At 40.1% G+C, this 17,929-nt stretch overlaps 3 protein-coding genes across 6 annotated transcripts in view; 2 read left to right on the top strand and 1 right to left on the bottom strand.

The window, feature by feature from the left end:
• zgc:158766 (uncharacterized protein LOC100009641 homolog) overlaps window positions 1-10,970 on the top strand; it is a 24,524-nt gene extending 13,554 nt beyond the window's left edge. The window contains exons 8-24 of one of the 3 annotated variants that reach the window (XM_035164330.2): window positions 69-185; window positions 552-650; window positions 910-1,052; window positions 1,317-1,455; window positions 1,570-1,692; window positions 2,016-2,180; window positions 2,697-3,568; window positions 3,971-4,220; window positions 4,592-4,681; window positions 5,492-5,716; window positions 5,908-6,078; window positions 6,182-6,359; window positions 6,460-6,576; window positions 7,180-7,458; window positions 8,264-8,502; window positions 9,378-9,439; window positions 10,559-10,970. In XM_035164330.2, the coding sequence (XP_035020221.2) occupies window positions 69-185; window positions 552-650; window positions 910-1,052; window positions 1,317-1,455; window positions 1,570-1,692; window positions 2,016-2,180; window positions 2,697-3,568; window positions 3,971-4,220; window positions 4,592-4,681; window positions 5,492-5,716; window positions 5,908-6,078; window positions 6,182-6,359; window positions 6,460-6,576; window positions 7,180-7,458; window positions 8,264-8,502; window positions 9,378-9,422 (3,252 nt within the window). In that variant the 3' untranslated portion in view covers window positions 9,423-9,439; window positions 10,559-10,970. Of the gene's footprint in view, window positions 1-68; window positions 186-551; window positions 651-909; window positions 1,053-1,316; window positions 1,456-1,569; window positions 1,693-2,015; window positions 2,181-2,696; window positions 3,569-3,970; window positions 4,221-4,591; window positions 4,682-5,491; window positions 5,717-5,907; window positions 6,079-6,181; window positions 6,360-6,441; window positions 6,577-7,179; window positions 7,459-8,263; window positions 8,503-9,377; window positions 9,440-10,558 lie in introns of all 3 variants that reach the window. The other 2 variants (XM_035164329.2, XM_035164331.2) reach the window with 2 other exon arrangements.
• Window positions 10,880-15,326, bottom strand: si:ch211-269k10.4 (uncharacterized protein LOC100150242 homolog). The gene is made up of 6 exons (XM_035164334.2): window positions 15,176-15,326; window positions 14,249-14,456; window positions 12,018-12,137; window positions 11,818-11,874; window positions 11,617-11,724; window positions 10,880-11,516 (listed from the first exon to the last, which is right to left on the bottom strand). Exons 2-6 carry the CDS (start codon window positions 14,414-14,416, stop codon window positions 11,418-11,420), a joined length of 552 nt encoding a protein of 183 aa, XP_035020225.1. The 5' UTR covers window positions 14,417-14,456; window positions 15,176-15,326; the 3' UTR covers window positions 10,880-11,417.
• LOC118114091 lies at window positions 15,312-17,929 on the top strand. Of its 2 annotated transcripts, none has more exons than XM_035164332.2 (7): window positions 15,312-15,411; window positions 15,492-15,657; window positions 15,797-15,886; window positions 16,199-16,255; window positions 16,887-16,997; window positions 17,083-17,199; window positions 17,282-17,929. In XM_035164332.2, the coding sequence occupies exons 2-7, from the start codon at window positions 15,496-15,498 to the stop codon at window positions 17,309-17,311; spliced, it is 567 nt and encodes a 188-aa protein (XP_035020223.1). In that variant the 5' UTR covers window positions 15,312-15,411; window positions 15,492-15,495; the 3' UTR covers window positions 17,312-17,929. The 2 variants fall into 2 exon arrangements, with proteins under 2 accessions (XP_035020223.1, XP_035020224.1); XM_035164333.2 differs by having other exon boundaries at window positions 15,326-15,394.

Below are 17,929 nucleotides of genomic sequence, written 5' to 3'. Positions count from 1 at the left end.
AAGTGATGCATTTGAGTGCAAGATGTAAGTGGATTTCATAACGTGTGTTTTTGTTGTTCTTGGCACAGACTGAGACGCTGTCGTCTCTGAAGGCCCTGCTGAAACACATCGACCAAACCCAGCTCACACGAGACTTGGAGGGCACCTTCCACTACGACCACAACCACTGGATCCACTTCAGACAGGTGGGTGTGACGGAGGGGGGCTGGCCTGTCGCCAACATCATAAACATACTGTATTTGGAAGCTTACTAAAGAGCTTCGTGAGGGTGGGGTTGGTTTTTGAAAATAGTTTGGCTGTAAGTTGCTTGGTTCCATAGGAGAAAAAAGTTAATTATACTAATTGCTGGTTTTCTAAGGTTATGTATAGGTACAAGAAACGCCTGTGGGCCAGTAGGAACATGATCAGTTAGAGATATGGAAATTTGACTATTTCTGACTCAAGCCTATTTCATTTCGGGGGGGGAAGAGTGGTCAACTTTTCATCATTTTGATGTAGAGAATTTACAGTTCTGACACTTCTAATTTTATTTCTTCATCTGTCTCTTACAGAAAATTGAGCCATTTGCCAGCAGTTGTAGCGCAGCCATCACGTCCCTGCAGGAGTCGATCAGCACACTGAGCAACAGCGGCAACATGAAGACCTCAAAGGTCAGACCCAGCCCCTGTGGCCTGTCTGGACCTTCTGATTTATGTGCCTCTACTGACACACAATGGCTCCCTGCAGGAGTAAACATTTGAGGACTTTGTTTTGTGGTTAACCTTCATGATCTTTCAGTACAGTCGTGATCTTGTCGTGACCTTGAAAGGATGTTGTTTTCGAAAAAAAAAGTCAAGAGCATATACTTTCCACTGTGAAAATGTAATAAATCGTATATCATTAATTTCCCTGTTCACATGTTTGATTCAGGAGGTGTCCGAGGTGATGGAACAGCAGAGGCATCTCATGAAGCGTGTCCTGGATGACACGCGTCTGAACAGGCTGCGTCTCGAGGGAGGAACTGTCCTCGCCCGCATCAGGAAAGAAGAGGCCTGTGAGAATGAGATCTACAGGTACTGGAGCGAGAGTGGATGGACTCTTGACCAAGGCTGTGTCCGAAATCACTCACTAATCAATATGTAGTCCGCTATATAGTGAGTTCGCTTTTTGTAGTGGTGTCCGAATGTAATGCATCATGAATAATAGTGTTAAGTGTAAAACAAACATTAGAAATGTATTGTTTTATAGCTCACCATATACTGGATTTCGGACACAGCCCAAGACCTTTAAATGGGTAATACCTATTGTGACCTTTGACCCCTTTGTTGTTCATTCAGAGATGCTGTAGACACGTTGAATGCACTGTACAACCAAGTAGATGAAGAGGTCCATAAGCTTGTGATCTTGTCCAACAAGTCTCAGAAAGAGTTAGAGAGCCTGCTGGAGGTGCGCAAGTTTGAGGAGCAAACGCAACAGGTGACCTCAAACTTTACTTCTCTCCATATGTGGTCATCTGTGCCGCAGACAAGTCTCTGTTCTCAGTGAAAAGTGTGTCAACAAATAACATTAACATTTCCTTTCTCCTCTCAGATCAAGCTCTGGTTCAGTGTGGAGGGAGAGAAGCAACTCGTACCTCTGGAGTCACTGACTCTGTCTGTGGCCAAAATCAACGAGATGAGAGGGAGCTTGGAGCAATTTCTGGAAGAGTCTGTGGTGAGTATGTCAATTTCAAACTAGAATGGCACTAAGTAGAGCGCATACCTCGGCCAAGGCCAAAGAGTACCCCTTACAAATTTCACACACTGATATTTTTCTGTTATTTATTTATATTTATTACATGAATTATTCCTAGAGACATTTGTGAAAATGTAATACAAAATGTTAAAGAAAGTGTTTTAAAATTCCTTTGACCAAATTTTGTCGAATCAGTTCAGTTGTTGGTTTGTAATCTTGCTTACAAAACAACAGTTATTAGACCTACCCCTAGTTGTTTTTATGTCGGTGTTGAATCGTGTGTGTTCTCTTGGTACTGACAGCACCAACAGAGACATGGCCTGAAGCTTGTGAAAGAGTCTCCAGAGTCTCTTCCAGGCTCCGCTCTCCTCGACTTCAAGCAGCATCTGGGCTCCATCCTGAGCAGAGTGGAGCAGAGGAAGACCCAGCTCGACATCCTGACCAACCTGCACGAGTTCTATGACTCAGTATGTATTATTTTCATGTCAATGTTTAAATTGTTTGCTATTAAAGCTGCCACACTCAACGACCACTGAACTCAGACACACTATAGCTCTCTAGCGTCTTCTAAATCTCGTCTTAAAATTTGTTTGAAAGCTGTTGAAATGTTTGATTTATTTATACTGTTTATTTGTTTTATCTTAGTTTTAAAAAATGTTACTAGTATATCTCTTATGTGATCAATTTCCTCTTACTCAAATATTTTGCCTGTTTTTTTTTTCTTTATTTTCTTTTTTGTCTTCTCTGTAAATACTTTCTAGCATTGTAAAGAAGAGTGCTATTTAAAAGTTTATTAATATTATGATGATGATTATTATTTGCATTTTAGAATTCAGGATATTCTCTAATGCAAAGTACTTTAAAATTATCACAAAAGAAACATTTTAATTTAGACCTAAAAGCTGGATTCATTCAAGCTAATCATTTAACTGGCTTTACTCTTGTGCTATATTGATAGGCCTGTCACTCTTTCATATCTGTAGGCAAACCAGTGGATGGACCACTGTCAGGATTATTTCCATCACCTCAGCCTGGACACTGCAGGTGTCACTATTTCTCCGTCTGTGGTGGATATCCTGCAGGATTACTGCACCGAGGCATCCAAGTTCTCCATGGACAACTTCAGCAATCTCAACGACATGGTGCTCTCCCTGGAGAGTCCTCAGCAGCTGCAGCAGTGGAACACAGTGTGGCACCAGTGTCAGCAAACCAAGCAGCAGCTGGAGGAGACTTTGGCCCGAGCCACGGCGGCAGCGCGGACCTCCCCCGCTGCAGACACGGAGGCTCCTTCAAAGACTGAAGACAGTCCGATCAGCACCACCGAGGAACGTGAAGCTAACGGTTGTGTGATTTTACCTGGAGCGATTACACTGTTGACTTTCGAGGATAACAAGCCTCATTCTGCCGGGCCTTTCTCCAAAAGCCCGTCCAGCTCCATCTCCTCCTCCTCGCACTTCACGTTCTCGCCCGACAGCGACAGCAAACTGAGGCAGAGCCCGTCCATGTTCGACGACACGGACAGCGACTGTACCATCGACTCGACCATCTCCTGCCACTCGGAGCCCGTCTACACAGGGGCCGCCCGCCTGCGCAAGCAGCCGATGAAGAAGATCATGAAGAAGACCTTGAGCTACGAGCTGACGCCAAGGGACGGCAGTCACTCAGATGTTAGCCACATTCACGGCTACACGGGCGTGTACATCAAGGGTTTGGAGGTAGCAAATAATGTGTCGGTAGAGAAGAAGCTGCAGAGACCGGATGTGACGAGCCCTGCGTTAGGACGGAGCCGCAGCATGTCCACGCCGTCCAGGGTTCATTCCAGACACAGTGATGGAGACGGCAAGAAACATAGCAGGTGAGGAAGAGAACCACAGATTCTTAAAGACCCATTCCGCTACAGCAGCTGATTTCTTCCCTTTGTTCTTCAAACGTACATATTCAAAAGGTTTGTTATTAAAACGATTTCCCTTGTGGCTTAAAAGTGACTCTACACCTTCCTTCCTCATTTCATGACTGGAATTCATGAATATGTTAATATAGCCCCGCCCCTGCCCCATCTCCCCACCCAAACAGCTTGTGACATCACAAACCTAAGAAACCAATCCTCAATTAGTTTTTTCTTAATTTATTATCATCTTAAAAAGTCTTAAATTGAACTTATTGAAACCTGCAGAAACCCTGAATATAAATAGCATCACCTAATTTCATCAGGAAACATTCTTACTCTTGCACCCTCCTGTGTCTTTATGTTCACCAGTAAAGTGCAGCACATCATGGACGAGATGATCTCCACAGAGAGGGAGTACGTGCGCTCGCTCAGCTACATCATTGAGCACTACTTCCCCGAGATGGAGCGGCTGGACCTGCCGCAGGACCTGCGGGGGAAGCGCAGCATCATCTTTGGCAACGTGGAGAAACTGTGGGACTTCCACAGTCGGTACTTCCTGAAGGAGCTGGAGTCGTGTGCTCACTCGCCGCTGTCCATCAGTAGCTGTTTTCTCAGACACGTGAGTCCACGCCTTCTCAGACATTGCGCCCTGAGGCAGCACGCTGACAGCTTGAAAACAGCTCTCAGGCCACCGTCACTGTAATGATGTGTGTATTTGCTGTTAGTGATGTTTCTTAAAACAAGTTAATGTGATGTTTCCAGTTAAGGGACATGGTTTCACTGTACCACACCGTCCCATTATCATTTGTAAACACATGTATTTAGGTCACTTGTCAGCATCATCATGTGTATAACTGGTAGGAGAAGTCACACTATTACATTTACAGCTGCGTCAGAGCTGAACCATTCACAGTGTTCGTTAAAGCTTATTAAAATGTCAGCATGCTTGTTACTGTGGTCAGTGTTGTAACTTGTTAATCTTGTGTGCAGGAGGATCAGTTTGGAATGTATGCGCTGTACAGCAAGAATAAGCCCCAGTCTGATGCTCTGCTCAGCAGCCACGGCAACGAATTCTTTAAGGTGCGTCTGGAAACCTGGGCTCTGGTTACATTCCTCACATCATCGCTGTGTTTGAAATGACATGTGGTTCAGGTGCAGCTCCAGAAATGGTTCATATCATAACGCAAAGAAGCGTCGCTCTGTCAAGGCCAAAACGAGGAAATCCATTATATTTTCATTATTCAGCACTTATCGGATCATGAACAATATACACATCAGAGTTTGACCAGTACTGACATGGCTGATATTTTAAGCTTATATATACAGTATATATATATTTATATATATATGTATATGTATTGGTTTGTACTGTCTCCTCACAGCAAGGGGGTTCTGGGTTTTCTGTCCTTTCTGTGTTGAGTTTGCCTGAACTCCAGCTTTGTTTCACATTCCAAAGACATGCATCTCATGTCTGAAGACTCTAAGTTGCCTGTGAGTATGAATAGCTGTCACTATATGTCAGCCCTGCGATTCGCTGGTAACCTTTTGCCCGATATCAGCTGGGAGACGTCCACACAGACACAAGGGAAAGATGCAAACTCCACACAGAAAGGCCTGAATCTGGGTTTGCACCCAGAACACTCTTGCTGTGAGACAATTGATATTGATAAGTCTCTTTTTCAATTATTAAATATAATTTTTTCTTAATAAGCAGTTTTAAAAATTACTTTGTGTTACTTTGTTATCTGTTTATCTGTAATTTCATATCTGCTAATATATTATCATTGTATCTAAGTCTGATTTTGATATCAGTTTGAATACAATACCTCAGAACAATACCTAGAAAAGCAATAACAGCACAGCAGTAATCCTCACTGTGTGTCCCTCCAGAATAAGCAGCTGGAGCTGGAGGACAAGATGGACCTGGCGTCCTACTTGCTGAAGCCCATTCAGAGGATGAGTAAATACGCCCTGCTGCTGAAAGACCTGATAAAGGAGTGCAGCCAGACCCAGGAGCAGGAGCTGAGTGACCTCCGCACCGCAGAGGAGCTGGTCAAGTTTCAGCTTCGCCACGGCAACGACCTACTGGCCATGGACGCCATTCGGGGCTGTGATGTAAGTAGCAATATGTGAACCATGTGCTGCTATTAAGAATGTTTAGCACCACTTAAAGAGGACAGAGGTCATTAAATCTATTTTGGCGCTGGAGGTCATCTTGTTATGTATACAGTAGTGTGAGGTCAGAGCCCCGTCAGGAGATGTATTGTTCTCTGTCACGCATGTGAACGCTCATGTTTCCTCTCTAGGTGAACCTAAAAGAACAGGGTCAACTCCGCTGCCAGGACGAGTTCATAGTCTGGTGTGGACGGAGGAAATACCTTCGCCATGTCTTCTTGTTTGAAGACCTCATCCTTTTCAGCAAGACTAAGAAGATCGAGGGAGGATATGACATCTACATATACAAACAGTCCTTCAAAGTAAGAATTCGTTCTTTGAGGAGGATTTTTTTTTTTTGCCCGTTTATTTTGTACAGTGGCAGAAAATTCCGTGCAGATATAAAACAAATCTTTTACTGTTTAGACTGCAGAGATCGGTATGACTGAAAACGTTGGTGACAGCGGCCTGCGTTTTGAGATCTGGTTCCGTCGGAGGAAGTCACAGGACACGTTTATACTTCAAGCCAGCTCCGCAGAGGTCAAGGCTGTGTGGACGGCCATTATCGGCAAGATCCTGTGGAGGCAGGCGCTCCGAAACAGAGGTGGGTTCAGATTACACACATTTACTCAAGATTATTGAATATGATTCCTCTTTGTACTTTTATTGACATTTTATCTATAAAGATGTATTTTTTACTTTAGAGTTGCGTATGCAGGAGATGGTTTCCATGGGGATCGGAAGCAAACCTTTCATGGACATCAAACCTAGTGACGCAGCGATCAGTGACCGATTCATCGACTATATAATGAAGGGGTCAGGTGAGTTTTCTTCTTAGTTTTCTTCTAACAGGAGTACGCAAAAACTACTCAAGTGATTTCCATGACATGTTGTGAAGGGGTGGGGCGTGACCAAAGGAAGAACCCTTTGAATTTTGGTGTGGATCCTGATCAGGGGTCGGATCCAGGATAATTTTGTTATTATTTATGGATCTTGTTGGGCCTGCATTCTACTGAGTGTCTTTCTAGTTTATATTTTAATGTCTTCCAACTTTCTTTCTCTGATCCACCTTCTCGCTCCAGTTTGTTTTTCTCTGAGAGGATGCAGGTCGTAGTGATTCATTACCTCATAATCAGACACACACATTTGTTCTTTGCTGAAACCTCAAAAACGTGGCGCAGCCTTGAAGGTGCTTTCGTAATTTTTTTATAGTAGACACCAAAGATGTAATCTGAGCCTTATTGTGTTTTATGTGTCATTACAAGTAAATTATTTTCACATTGCCTTTCATGGTTTACCAGAGCTCCCGTAAACAGAGATTCACACCTCAATTATCACCATTTAAAACCACAGGAATTTTTCAGACATTCCTGTCGCTGTTCCTCGCTCACGTGACCTCACCGTGTTTCTCTCTCCGCTGACAGAGTCTAGGACGAGAGCTTCCATCGCCGTGCCCTCGTTTGAACACTGCGCGTCGATCAAGAGACCCCACTCCACCATCTCCAACAGCAGCACCTCCTCCTCCAGCAGCCAGTCGTCCTCCTCCCTGCTGGGCTCGCTCAATCTCCACCTGTGCACCTCACCCTCTCACCCACACTCACACCCGTACCCGATGACCAGTGTTCCCTCCTTTGCCCAGTGGCCCTACGACTGCATAGAGGAGGACGAGCTGGAGCAGGACACTGGGAGCCAGCCCTCCATGAGTGAGTGTTCAGCTATTATTATTTAAAAGTCTGATTATTGTATGTGTGTTTAATTTGATTATTAAAAAGTGGTGATTATTGGATAAATAGATTTTCTGGGAGAAATTAAGATTTAAAAAATGCAATTTTCACCATAAATACTGTAGACACTTCTTATTTTCTGTGTACATAATCTGCAGCTCATTTGTGCTTACTGGTTATTCGTCTCTTCTTTTTTATTATTGAGAATCATTTATTATTTAAGCCGCTATAATCGGTGTCATCTCACACCCGAAAACAACTTTTAGATGTGTGGGGAAATCGAAACAAAGTGAATAAAGATGGTTTATATAATTTTTCAATATTTATATAGGTCAATAAAAGAAAGACCCTTTAATGTCTTCAAGAGAACAGATCTCTTCAATGCTATCTGAATTAAAAACATATAAAATGTTGTTATTATTACACATTAAATACTTGCGACCAAAAGTATTTACCCACTACAAGTCAATATTTATCTATATTACAAAGAGCATCAGTAGACAATAAAAAAAGACAAAAGACTAAGACTCAAGAGACTCATAGTTAAAAATAAAGTATAAAAATTCAGGTTTAAAGGCTGGATTTTTTTTGTGTAAATGGGGATTACTGTCCGTCTGTGTCTTTTTTGCTGTTACCACTAGGGGTCGCCGAAGTCTCAATCCCATACCTAAGAGCTGCAAGGAAACATGAGAACTACAACAAACGTAGTGACTGTTTCCTTAATGGCGTTCTGTGTTTTTGCTTGATCCAGTGTGTTTGTCTGTTTCTCTGTGTTGTGCCACAGTCACTGAGAGCTCAGAGACGTCGTCCCGGTGCACGTCCAGTGAAAGTGTAACAGGACTCAGTAGCCTCGGCGTTCCCGGGCACCCCGACGTCGTCATAGACTCCTACAGCCACAACAATAACAACAACAAGCCCCCCTCTTTCCTCTGCTCCTCCACACCTCCCTCCTCCATCACGTCTCCCTCGATATTCCAGAAGGACGAGGACCTCCAGCCACAGGGCACCAAGTTCATCACAGCAGTGGGTGTTTGATTCTCTCTCTCTCTCTCTCTCATTATCTTCTTATGATCCGATGCTGATAAACTGCTGATGTTTCATTGTTTAATATTCTATATTCTGCCCCACTGATCCAATGAGTCCTGCCTGGTCATATGTATTGTAATGTGATTAGTTGTCAGTTTATTTTTAGCTGTACTTAATAAATTGACAACTAAATGCATATTTCCACTGATAGTCAAGACTAACTGTATATATTGTAGACACAAATATAATTAAATAAAGTGGAATGGCACTCAGTAGAACTCAAACCTGCACCAAGGCCCAACAGTCAAGTCGCACTAAATTGTACACACTCAGAAATCAGTCCCATCAATTTCTTCATCTAGATCCACGAAAGAAATCCTGCAGTGTTAAAGAAAGTGATAAACAATTCTTGAATTCGCCCTCTGATCCGGATCGGCACCAAACATTTGATGAATTATTTCATTGTATTGCATCCTTCCACCAAATTCCGTGGTAATCCGTCCTGTAGTTCTTGTGTAATCCTGCAAACTAACAGACAGTTAAACTATAAATACAGAATCTCCTTGCTGGAGGTTATGAAGGAAGAAAAACATTTTAAAAGCCTGACTATAACCAAGCTTTTACTGTGATGATTGATCTTAAATATGCAGACGTGTGAAGTGGTTTTCTGTGGACAGACAGCAGAAGTCATCTCGTGGAGTAAAACACTGAAAAGTGTGAAACAAGTCTCTCGCCAATTTAAGAATCTTGTCAGCAGAACTGGTCATACTCTGGTATGTGGACTCCAGATTCTGAGAACTTAAAGGGAAGTTGTCGAGAATAGCTGGCGAGTCGTTGCACTCACAACCTTTCTGCTGATCTGTTTTTGCCAGAGCAAGACCTCTCATGTAGCAGTAGGCCTCTCTACTGTGGTCTGACTGAGAGTTTTAGCTCAGTAAGTAACTGGTGTCACCAGAGCGGACATATATATGTGTGTTGTTTCCTTCTCATTAACAACCGCGAGGTGCCTCCTCTGAATACTAATCTGTGTGGAATGTGCTGTGTGCTGCATGGCCGTGCGTCCTGACCGGCTTCCAGGGCTCTCGTTTGTTTTTTGTTAACTTCTGGCTCTTCCTCAAGTTTACCTCGGGAGTTTCCTCCTCCTCTCTCTCCTCTGTGCATCCATGTTGACATGAGGGTGAAATCTGTGTCGCTGAATATCATGAGTTTAATGTCTGTTGTAACACGCGCATGTTCTGTCTCGGCCTTTGTTATGTGGTTTTTTTTCTTTTGGAATGCACTTTGGGTTGAATGCTTTGGAGTTTGGGGATTTTATTTGTTTGAAATGTTGAAATTCTTTATTGTGTCCAAGGGTCAAAAGTAAATTTCAGACAGAGACAAATGGATACTCACAATATTCTTAGGGATTAAAATACACAAAAAAATTACATTTGATGAACTGGAAAGTGTAAGAACATAACGGAGCATGTCATTTGTTGTAGGACCTAAATGGCAATACAACATTCATTCATTTTAAGCCACCTTTAGCTGTTGCTTTAAATGTATGACACACTGTAAACAGTAGAAACATGACTTCTTCTTAGAATGTTTTCATTAACGTTTAGATTTTTTATTATTAAGATCTTTTTCAGTAAAGTAACTTTCCTGAATTTCCAGTGTTACTTCTAAAGAAACATATTTCAATCTCCAGTTAAGCTATTTTTCCATCTTTTCATTTATAAATTGCATACTAATCTAACATAAGCATTTCAATTATAGCAATGTTATTTATTCGAATTTTGAAATAAAAACTTTAAAAATGACATCAAACATGCCAGTAATTGAACACCTTTTTTATTTTTAACCATGACATATTTCTTTATACTGTGAGAAAAAAAATGATGTCTCATTTGGGGAACTTCTAAATATGTCTTGTCTGAAGCCATTTTACATCATGAACGTGTTTAAAATGGCCGTTTCTTTGACTCACATAAATATTGCATGTGGACTCAAATAGAAATGTTGTGTGCTGTGTGTTGTGTTGACCTGTTTTTCTTTCCTTCTCTCTTCACAGCTGTGACGCCCTCACACAGATCACTACTTGATGCCACAGCAGCTCGTGTGTATATATATATATATATATATATATATATATATATATATACAGAGTCCAGCTCCGGAGCACTGAGACTTTAATGGATGAAGCTCAGTTATTACAAGACATTTCATGATGATACTGTAAATTGGAAATCGACACATCATACACATTGTCATGATGGTACGTAAGTGGTCTGTACATTTGTGTTTAATGAGCTATAGATAAGAATCAGTGTTAATATTGTAGATGAGTTTTTTATTATGTATTTTGCAAAAGAAAAAAAAAGTAGCAGGCAGATCCACACAGACGATGTTTTATTGTCATGTTTCTTTTGTCACCAGCTCTGTGTTAAGACGAGTTTGTACAGATGATTAAAATGTGTAAAACATATCGTTGTATTCTTATCTTTGTCACACCAAATATGAAATTGAGTATTTCCACCAGTGGCTATTTATTCGAAACCTAAGAAAAACCTATAAGACACATATACTTCTGAGCTCTGTAAAAACCTCCGTGAGAAACCGAAAACAAGAAGCAGATATTTCTAAACTGATAAGAAAACACGAGTGTGAAACCACACACACAGAGGGCCCTGCAGAGAAGCACTATGAGACCCACCACTACCGTTGCACAGAGGCACAGAGGTTGAGGAGTGAGTTTTCCTTCGCATGAGAGACGCTGACATTTGCCCACCGCAAGCCTCGTATTCTCAGTCCAAGTCAAGCATCCGACACAGCCCACAGCCCGGCCTCTTCAGCAGCGGTTTCAGCTCCAATATACAATCGAGACAACAAAAAGCCACACATGATGAACAAAAAAGAATCAACCAGCTTTATCATGGTGATTTGGCACGTTTCTCTTTACAGAAGAAGAAGCAGAGAACCGCAGAGAGGAAAACCTCAAGCCCCATCACACAAAGTTCCAGCACTTCTATCTGTGAGAGAGATAAAGAGCATCAGCACATTAAATTCCCTTCAGCAACTACAACTTAACATGCACAGGGTTTCATTTTCCTCATTTTCACATGTTCTCACCCTCAAATGCTGTTCATTCCCTGGATGCCAGTCAGCCAGGTCGACGATTATCAGACAGGCTGCGGCCACAGCTGCGATGATACCGGCACAGTTAACCCCAAAGGACAGCTGCAACAAAAGTCAGACAACCATCTATCAACCAATAATCACTGCCACCAGCTCTAAAGTGCTATCGGGGGGCTTCCACTGAGTCACACTCACAGGCAGTAATCCTGGATATTTGAACAGCAGGTTGGAAACAACTCCAGCAAAGATGAACTGCGGAGAGGAGAGGAACGCAGCACATTTTTCACACTGGGTGATTTAAAGATTCATACATATTAAAAATTAACTTGTAGTTTTATCGTCTTTAAATGATGCCTGTTTTTTGTAATGAAGTTCTGGTTTGAGCAGAAACGTACGATCACTCCAGTCAGGTGGGAAAGTCTGAACAAGGTGAAAAGTGACTGATGCATTTCCTGGGTCACAGCGAAAAAAATCCCCACTCCGACACTGAGGAAACCGCTCACCATCTGCAGAGACTGACAGAGGACACAAAAATACATATAAGACTATATCTATACACATATATATATCTTTTCTTATGTAAACAATTTCATATCAGCTTACAAACTATGAATCACAATATTAAACAACACTTAAATATGATGTGAAACATTTTTGCTGCAATCAATACTTACAGTCCTGAAGTTTATAATAATTAATAATTATTGAGATATGACACTTTTTGTATTTTGTAGTTGCAGTAGTACTTTGATCCCTGTCTCTCCTCTTTCCCCCTCTCCCTCTCTTTTCTCGCCCCCATTTTTCTCCCTACCCACACACACACACACACACACCAACCGGTCAAGGCAGATGGCCGCCCACATTGAGTCTGGTTCAAGAGGTTTCTTCCAAATAAAGAGGAAGTTTTTTTTTTCTCTGCAGTTACCAAAGCGTTTGCTCATTGTGGGAACTGTCTGACTTCTCTATAATATTGTAAGATCTCGGCTACTAAGTGTTGAGCAAGACACTTAACCGCCAACTCTTCCTGTTGATCACTGTGTGCCATCACTGTGTGCCATCACTGTGTGCCATCACTGTGTGCCATCACTGTGTGCCATCACTGTGTGTTTTCGTTGCATTTGAAACAAAATCTCTTTGTTTCCTTTCTTCAAGGTAAAGTTGAAACAAAAATCAAACCAATTTATGACATGAAAGACATTTCAAAGACATTTATTTGTCACATAAGAAATACAAAAACAATTAAAATTTTGATTTGGGTTCACTCTGTCCACAGAAACATGTGGGACTGTCAAATAAAGTGACAATTATCTATGCTTGGATGGTTAGAATGAGAGATTTAAATTGGGTCAGTCGCCAAAAAATGTTGAGTGACCAAAATCTCATTCAATTAGCAACTTGTAGACCTGAGTAAATGCTCTAAATCAGGGGTCTTCAACGTTTTTCAGGCCAAGGACCCCCAAACTGATCGAGAGATGGAGCAAGGACCCACTACTATATATATTGTATAAAATTGTGTTTTATATTAAACTGGGCCTTGTGCCATGTACAGTGCATCCGGAAAGTATTCACAGCTTCACTTTTTCCACATTTTGTTATGTTACACAATTCATTTTTTCCTCAAACTTCTACATACAATACCCCATAATGACAAAGTGAAAAAAGTTTGTTTCAAATTTTTGCAAATCTATTCAAAATAAAGAACGGAAATATAACATGTACATAAGTATTCACAGCCTTTGCTCAATACTTTGTTGAAGCACCTTTGGCAGCAATTACAGCCTCAAGTCTTTTTGAGTATGATGCTACAAGCTTGGCACACCTATTTTTGGGCAGTTTCTCCCATTCTTCTCTCAAGCTCCATCAGGTTGGATGGGGAGTGTCGGTGCATAGCCATTTTCAGATTTAATCCATTTTGGAATAAGGCTGTAACATAACAAAATGTGGGAAAAGTGAAGCGCTGTGAATACTTTCCGGATGCACTGTATAAACATAGCTACCCTGTTATTGTGCGTTCAATACTAAGCTATCCAAATAATACACAGGTTCATATATTCATGTTTTTATTATTGTGTGTCGCTGAATGTGTGCATTGCTGACTGAAAGATAACGTCTTCTGCCTCCATTTATCCGTTCGCTGCAATATGTTGGATTCATGTTAATGTGTATTTAAAGACATTTAAATTTGTGGGAAAAAAATTGGTTGGAAAAAATAATTACAAATTAAAAAAATATAAAGAATTGTCTAATCAACCAAAAAATCTGCGACCCCCCTGTTGAAGACTTCTGCTCTAAATAGTCTGGATTTAAACTCTCTTTTTCAGTATAGTTTGGCCACTCACCCATTCACACACCCATTTATATCGTGCATCTATGTGCACACTCGATCGCACATCAATCACACCCTGGTACAGCCGTCAGGGGCAATTTGGGGTTTTCGGGTTCAGTATCTTGCCGAAGGACACTTCAGCATGCGGAATGGGGAGACTGGGATCAAACCGGTGACCTTCTGGTTAGTGGACAACCCGCCCTACCTGCACAGTCACTTGGTTCAAACAAGACTAGATATGGTTTATTTTTCATGGCTGATAACATGAGATTGAATTTTATTTCATTTTGATGAACTCACCCCCAGCACAGCAGGTTGTTTTTGCAGGAGGTTGTGCAGCGGCCCTTTGACTTCTGGCACCAGCTCTACAGCTTTGTACTCTTGCACCAGAGGCAGCTCTTCTTTGTTCACGCTGAACGACTCCTCGTCAGCTCTTAGGATATCCAGGTTTATATCAGCACAGGCCATGATGCTTCCCTTACCTGCATGGATAGTTTTCCCTTATGATCTATAATGATAGAATAATTTAGAAATCTTTAATTTGTCAGTCATTCAGTACTCGTTTAGCCTCAGAATGCGACAATCCAAAAACTTTCTATCATGTAAGATAATACTATATAAAACTGTCATAGTTAAGATTTAATATGTAAACAACAAGATATTAGACATTCACTCTGTAATGCAGTTTAATACAAATAAACTACAGCGTACAGCTTTGGAAAAATTAAGTAAACAACCAAACAATTCAAAAGGTTTCCTCCCAAAAATCGTCAAGGTTTTTTTCTTATTGTTTTTAATATTTATTGTAGAGAGAGCTTGGAGATTTTATATTTGAAAGGGTTAAAATATTCATATGTTTCTAGTCATCATTTTTAAATCAATTGCGCATCACACATTTTTCATAATTATCAAATATACAGAGTGAGTTTTGTGTTAATCAGTTGGATTGTATCAAACATAGGGTTAATAGTTTGTCAAATTTTAACATCACATAATCAAAATTTTATTCTGTTTCTTCTACTTGACACAAAATATTAATTTCCTCAAATTCTTAGCAGAAGTTTACTTTGTCAGATTTCTTATTTAACATCAAATACACAAAACTTACAATCCTATATATATAAACACATACTGTATATGCAGACTTAACAAAATCAAATTGTGTGTTTAAAATTTGTACAACAAAGCATTTAGAAGAGCAACTTGATAAAGATCTTAGTTTCTTACCCTGTTTGGCTTGAGCAGAACCTTATTTCACACTTTGTACGTGTCTCAAGCAAATGCTTCTTTCTTTACTCATTTCCACTTCCCTGCAAGTACTCAGAAATTTGAGGTCATCTCACACCTTCATTTCCCCACCCCCCTGAAAGAGTGCGACAAACAAAGACAATCGTCGTGTCAGGTCATTTCCTCTTCAAACTTATTTGACAGAGCAGAGAATTTCAGGTCAGAATAGAAAAAAGGTACGTTACTGAAAACCTGAACAACACTTCAACAGCGACAGAAACTGCTTCACCATCCTTTACACTGATCTTGTTCACAGGAAAATGAAGACGACGTTTGTGTGCAACGAATCGATGGTCATCTCTATTCCCATCAGGAAACTAAACGATGCTGGAGCGGCTGACCTGATGCCAGAGAAATTCAACTGTGTGTTCAAGGACTCCTACAAGATCTTTGTTATCAATGGGAAACCTAAACCTCTGGGAGTAAGTTCACCTCTTTCTTAGACAGATATGTGGAAAACTGCAAACTGACTCTTACATGGTTTGTGTTCACATTCTTGTTATAAATCTGTTATACAGTATTTTCTGTTTATATATTAATTATCTCTTTTTCATTTATAAGGCAGCTCAAGCCATCGCTGGTGTGTTTCTTTGCACTCTTGGTCTGATTGTGAGAGGAGAAATGCTGATCTACACTGTACCCTGTGCTCTGGTAAATATATTCATTATAAAAAAGAGCTTGAAACTATTATTATGGATATTTGTTTTTGGAGAATAGTAATATACAATCACAAACCAACCATTTTATCTTATATTTCTACTGTTATGGTGAGCTATACTGTGCATCTGTGTATCTCATACTTCCTTTTACTGCTGTGACACAGCTTATTTTATCCTCTTTAGTTATGACCCAGTATTTGAAAATATGTGTCATATATATACATCTATACATATATAAACATTATGTTGCTATACTGCAAAATATTATATTGTAAAAAACTGATATATTTTACCATCACCTTAGTTTGTGGTCTCTGGTTTGCTGTCCTATGCTGCAGGAAAAGGTCCGCATATGGGTGTGGTGAGTTATTTAATTTAAAACAAAAACATTGTTTGCAAGTGTTAAACCCACCTTTCTCACTGATTTTATCTAGAGTTTATTTTAATTGAAAAATGTATGTTGTTTTTTTATATGAATTATCAGAATAATCTTTAGTGCTCTTAAAAAGATTGATTCATAGGGAATGTAGTAATGTGAAAATAATGATATTGATGATTAACGTCTCTTCTTTGCTGATAATAGATTTATCTCTGTGTTATAGTCTGTGTGGTCGTAGCTCAGCTTCGATCACTTGAATTTGGTGATAGAGCTTAATGGAAAAAATATATAAATAAAACTTAAATAGTAGGATTTGTGAAAAGAATGTGCATTTGAGTTAATTTGACTCAATTCATTTAAACCGGACTACTCAGTTAAATTGAGAAAAAACTTTATGCAGCTAACTTGCTTAAATTATGAATACATACACTTTAATTGTTTAAGTGTATACATGGTTGAATGTTAGTTTTCTTACACAGTTTGAGTTGAAATTACTCATCAGGTTTTACAGTGTGATTTAGTCATGGCTTAGTAACACACTGAGCCCACATTGCTTCTATAATGGAAGTCGGTGCGGACGCTAAATGTACAGTAACATGATGTCTTCTTCCAGGCAAAGCTGTCGTTCTCTCTGAACATCATCAGCTTCTTCTGGTCAGTTGCAGCGTTCGCTATCAGCTTGATCCACTTACTCAATCCATATCATTACTGGCCCCATTTCACGGTAAAGGAAACACCACTGCCCTCGATTGAGGGAAATACAAAATACATATGTTTTCACTTCCAATAATCTCTTGAACTTTTCACAGGTGTTCACAGGAGTCAATGGGCTGATAATGAGTCTGCTGGTTGTTGAATGTTTCCTCGCCCTCTTCTTGATCTTCTGGTTAAGTAAAGCTGTTTGCAGGCAACACTTCAACACTTTGGTATGTTTTTTTCATTGCAGCTCCTTTTGTTTTAGTTGAATAAAATATAATGTAAATTCTAATGGTCTTTCTTTCTCTGCAGCCCATCATACTGCTGAAACATGGAGACTGAAATAAAAGACTTGATGGAGCTCAACACACCAACCGACCATGTTTAAACTTTTAACTTCCTGGTTGTGTAAAAAGTGCATATCAGCCCATCAGTGTATTTCACTACACTGATGGGCTGATATATCCCTGAGCGCATGCTGTAAAAAAAAAAGCAACTTCATAACAACCTAATGCTTTTGGTTTTTACAATTACATGTTTTATTGTCTTTTTAAAAAATCACATCCATGTAAATAAAAGAAACAAAAAGGACGGAGAACACTTTTAGATCATATCTGAAACCTACATATTCCACACGGGCTCTGGTAAATGACTATAGATTGATTATTGATTCCTGTGGTAGCCTGTGTGTTCTGCCCAAAAAAATGTAAAGACTTAAAGATGTGTCTTAAGATTTCAGTGACCCACTGTGGATATTCTGTTGAGTATTGACTCACATTGTGTACTTGATTTTTTAAAAATCTGGCTTGTATTCCTGGATTTTATTTCATTTGACTTTATGTTTGGCTTCAGATTAGTGAATTACTCTGGACGGGTTTTATCTCGTTTAAAAAAATCAAAGATTCTCAAGCTGACAGATACTGTACATTTTAATATGTGATTAAATACCTTTTAATTCTT

Source organism: Hippoglossus stenolepis, chromosome 8 (genome assembly GCF_022539355.2).
Source record: "Hippoglossus stenolepis isolate QCI-W04-F060 chromosome 8, HSTE1.2, whole genome shotgun sequence".
NCBI lineage: Eukaryota > Metazoa > Chordata > Actinopteri > Pleuronectiformes > Pleuronectidae > Hippoglossus > Hippoglossus stenolepis.
This window is presented reverse-complemented; position numbering and strand designations above follow the sequence as displayed.

Bases quoted from the DNA above. Each gene is read 5' to 3' on its own strand.
- si:ch211-269k10.4 (XM_035164334.2), bottom strand. From the start codon at position 14,416: ATGGCCTGTGCTGATATAAACCTGGATATCCTAAGAGCTGACGAGGAG. The intron at 11,875-12,017 runs GTACGTTTCTGC...TCCTCTCCGCAG, and splicing joins CCCACCTGACTGGAGTGATC to TTCATCTTTGCTGGAGTTGT. The intron at 11,517-11,616 runs GTGAGAACATGT...TCTCTCTCACAG, and splicing joins GGAATGAACAGCATTTGAGG to ATAGAAGTGCTGGAACTTTG.
- LOC118114091 (XM_035164332.2), top strand. From the start codon at position 15,496: ATGAAGACGACGTTTGTGTGCAACGAATCGATGGTCATCTCTATTCCC. The intron at 16,256-16,886 runs GTGAGTTATTTA...GTCTTCTTCCAG, and splicing joins AAGGTCCGCATATGGGTGTG to GCAAAGCTGTCGTTCTCTCT. The intron at 17,200-17,281 runs GTATGTTTTTTT...CTTTCTCTGCAG, and splicing joins GGCAACACTTCAACACTTTG to CCCATCATACTGCTGAAACA.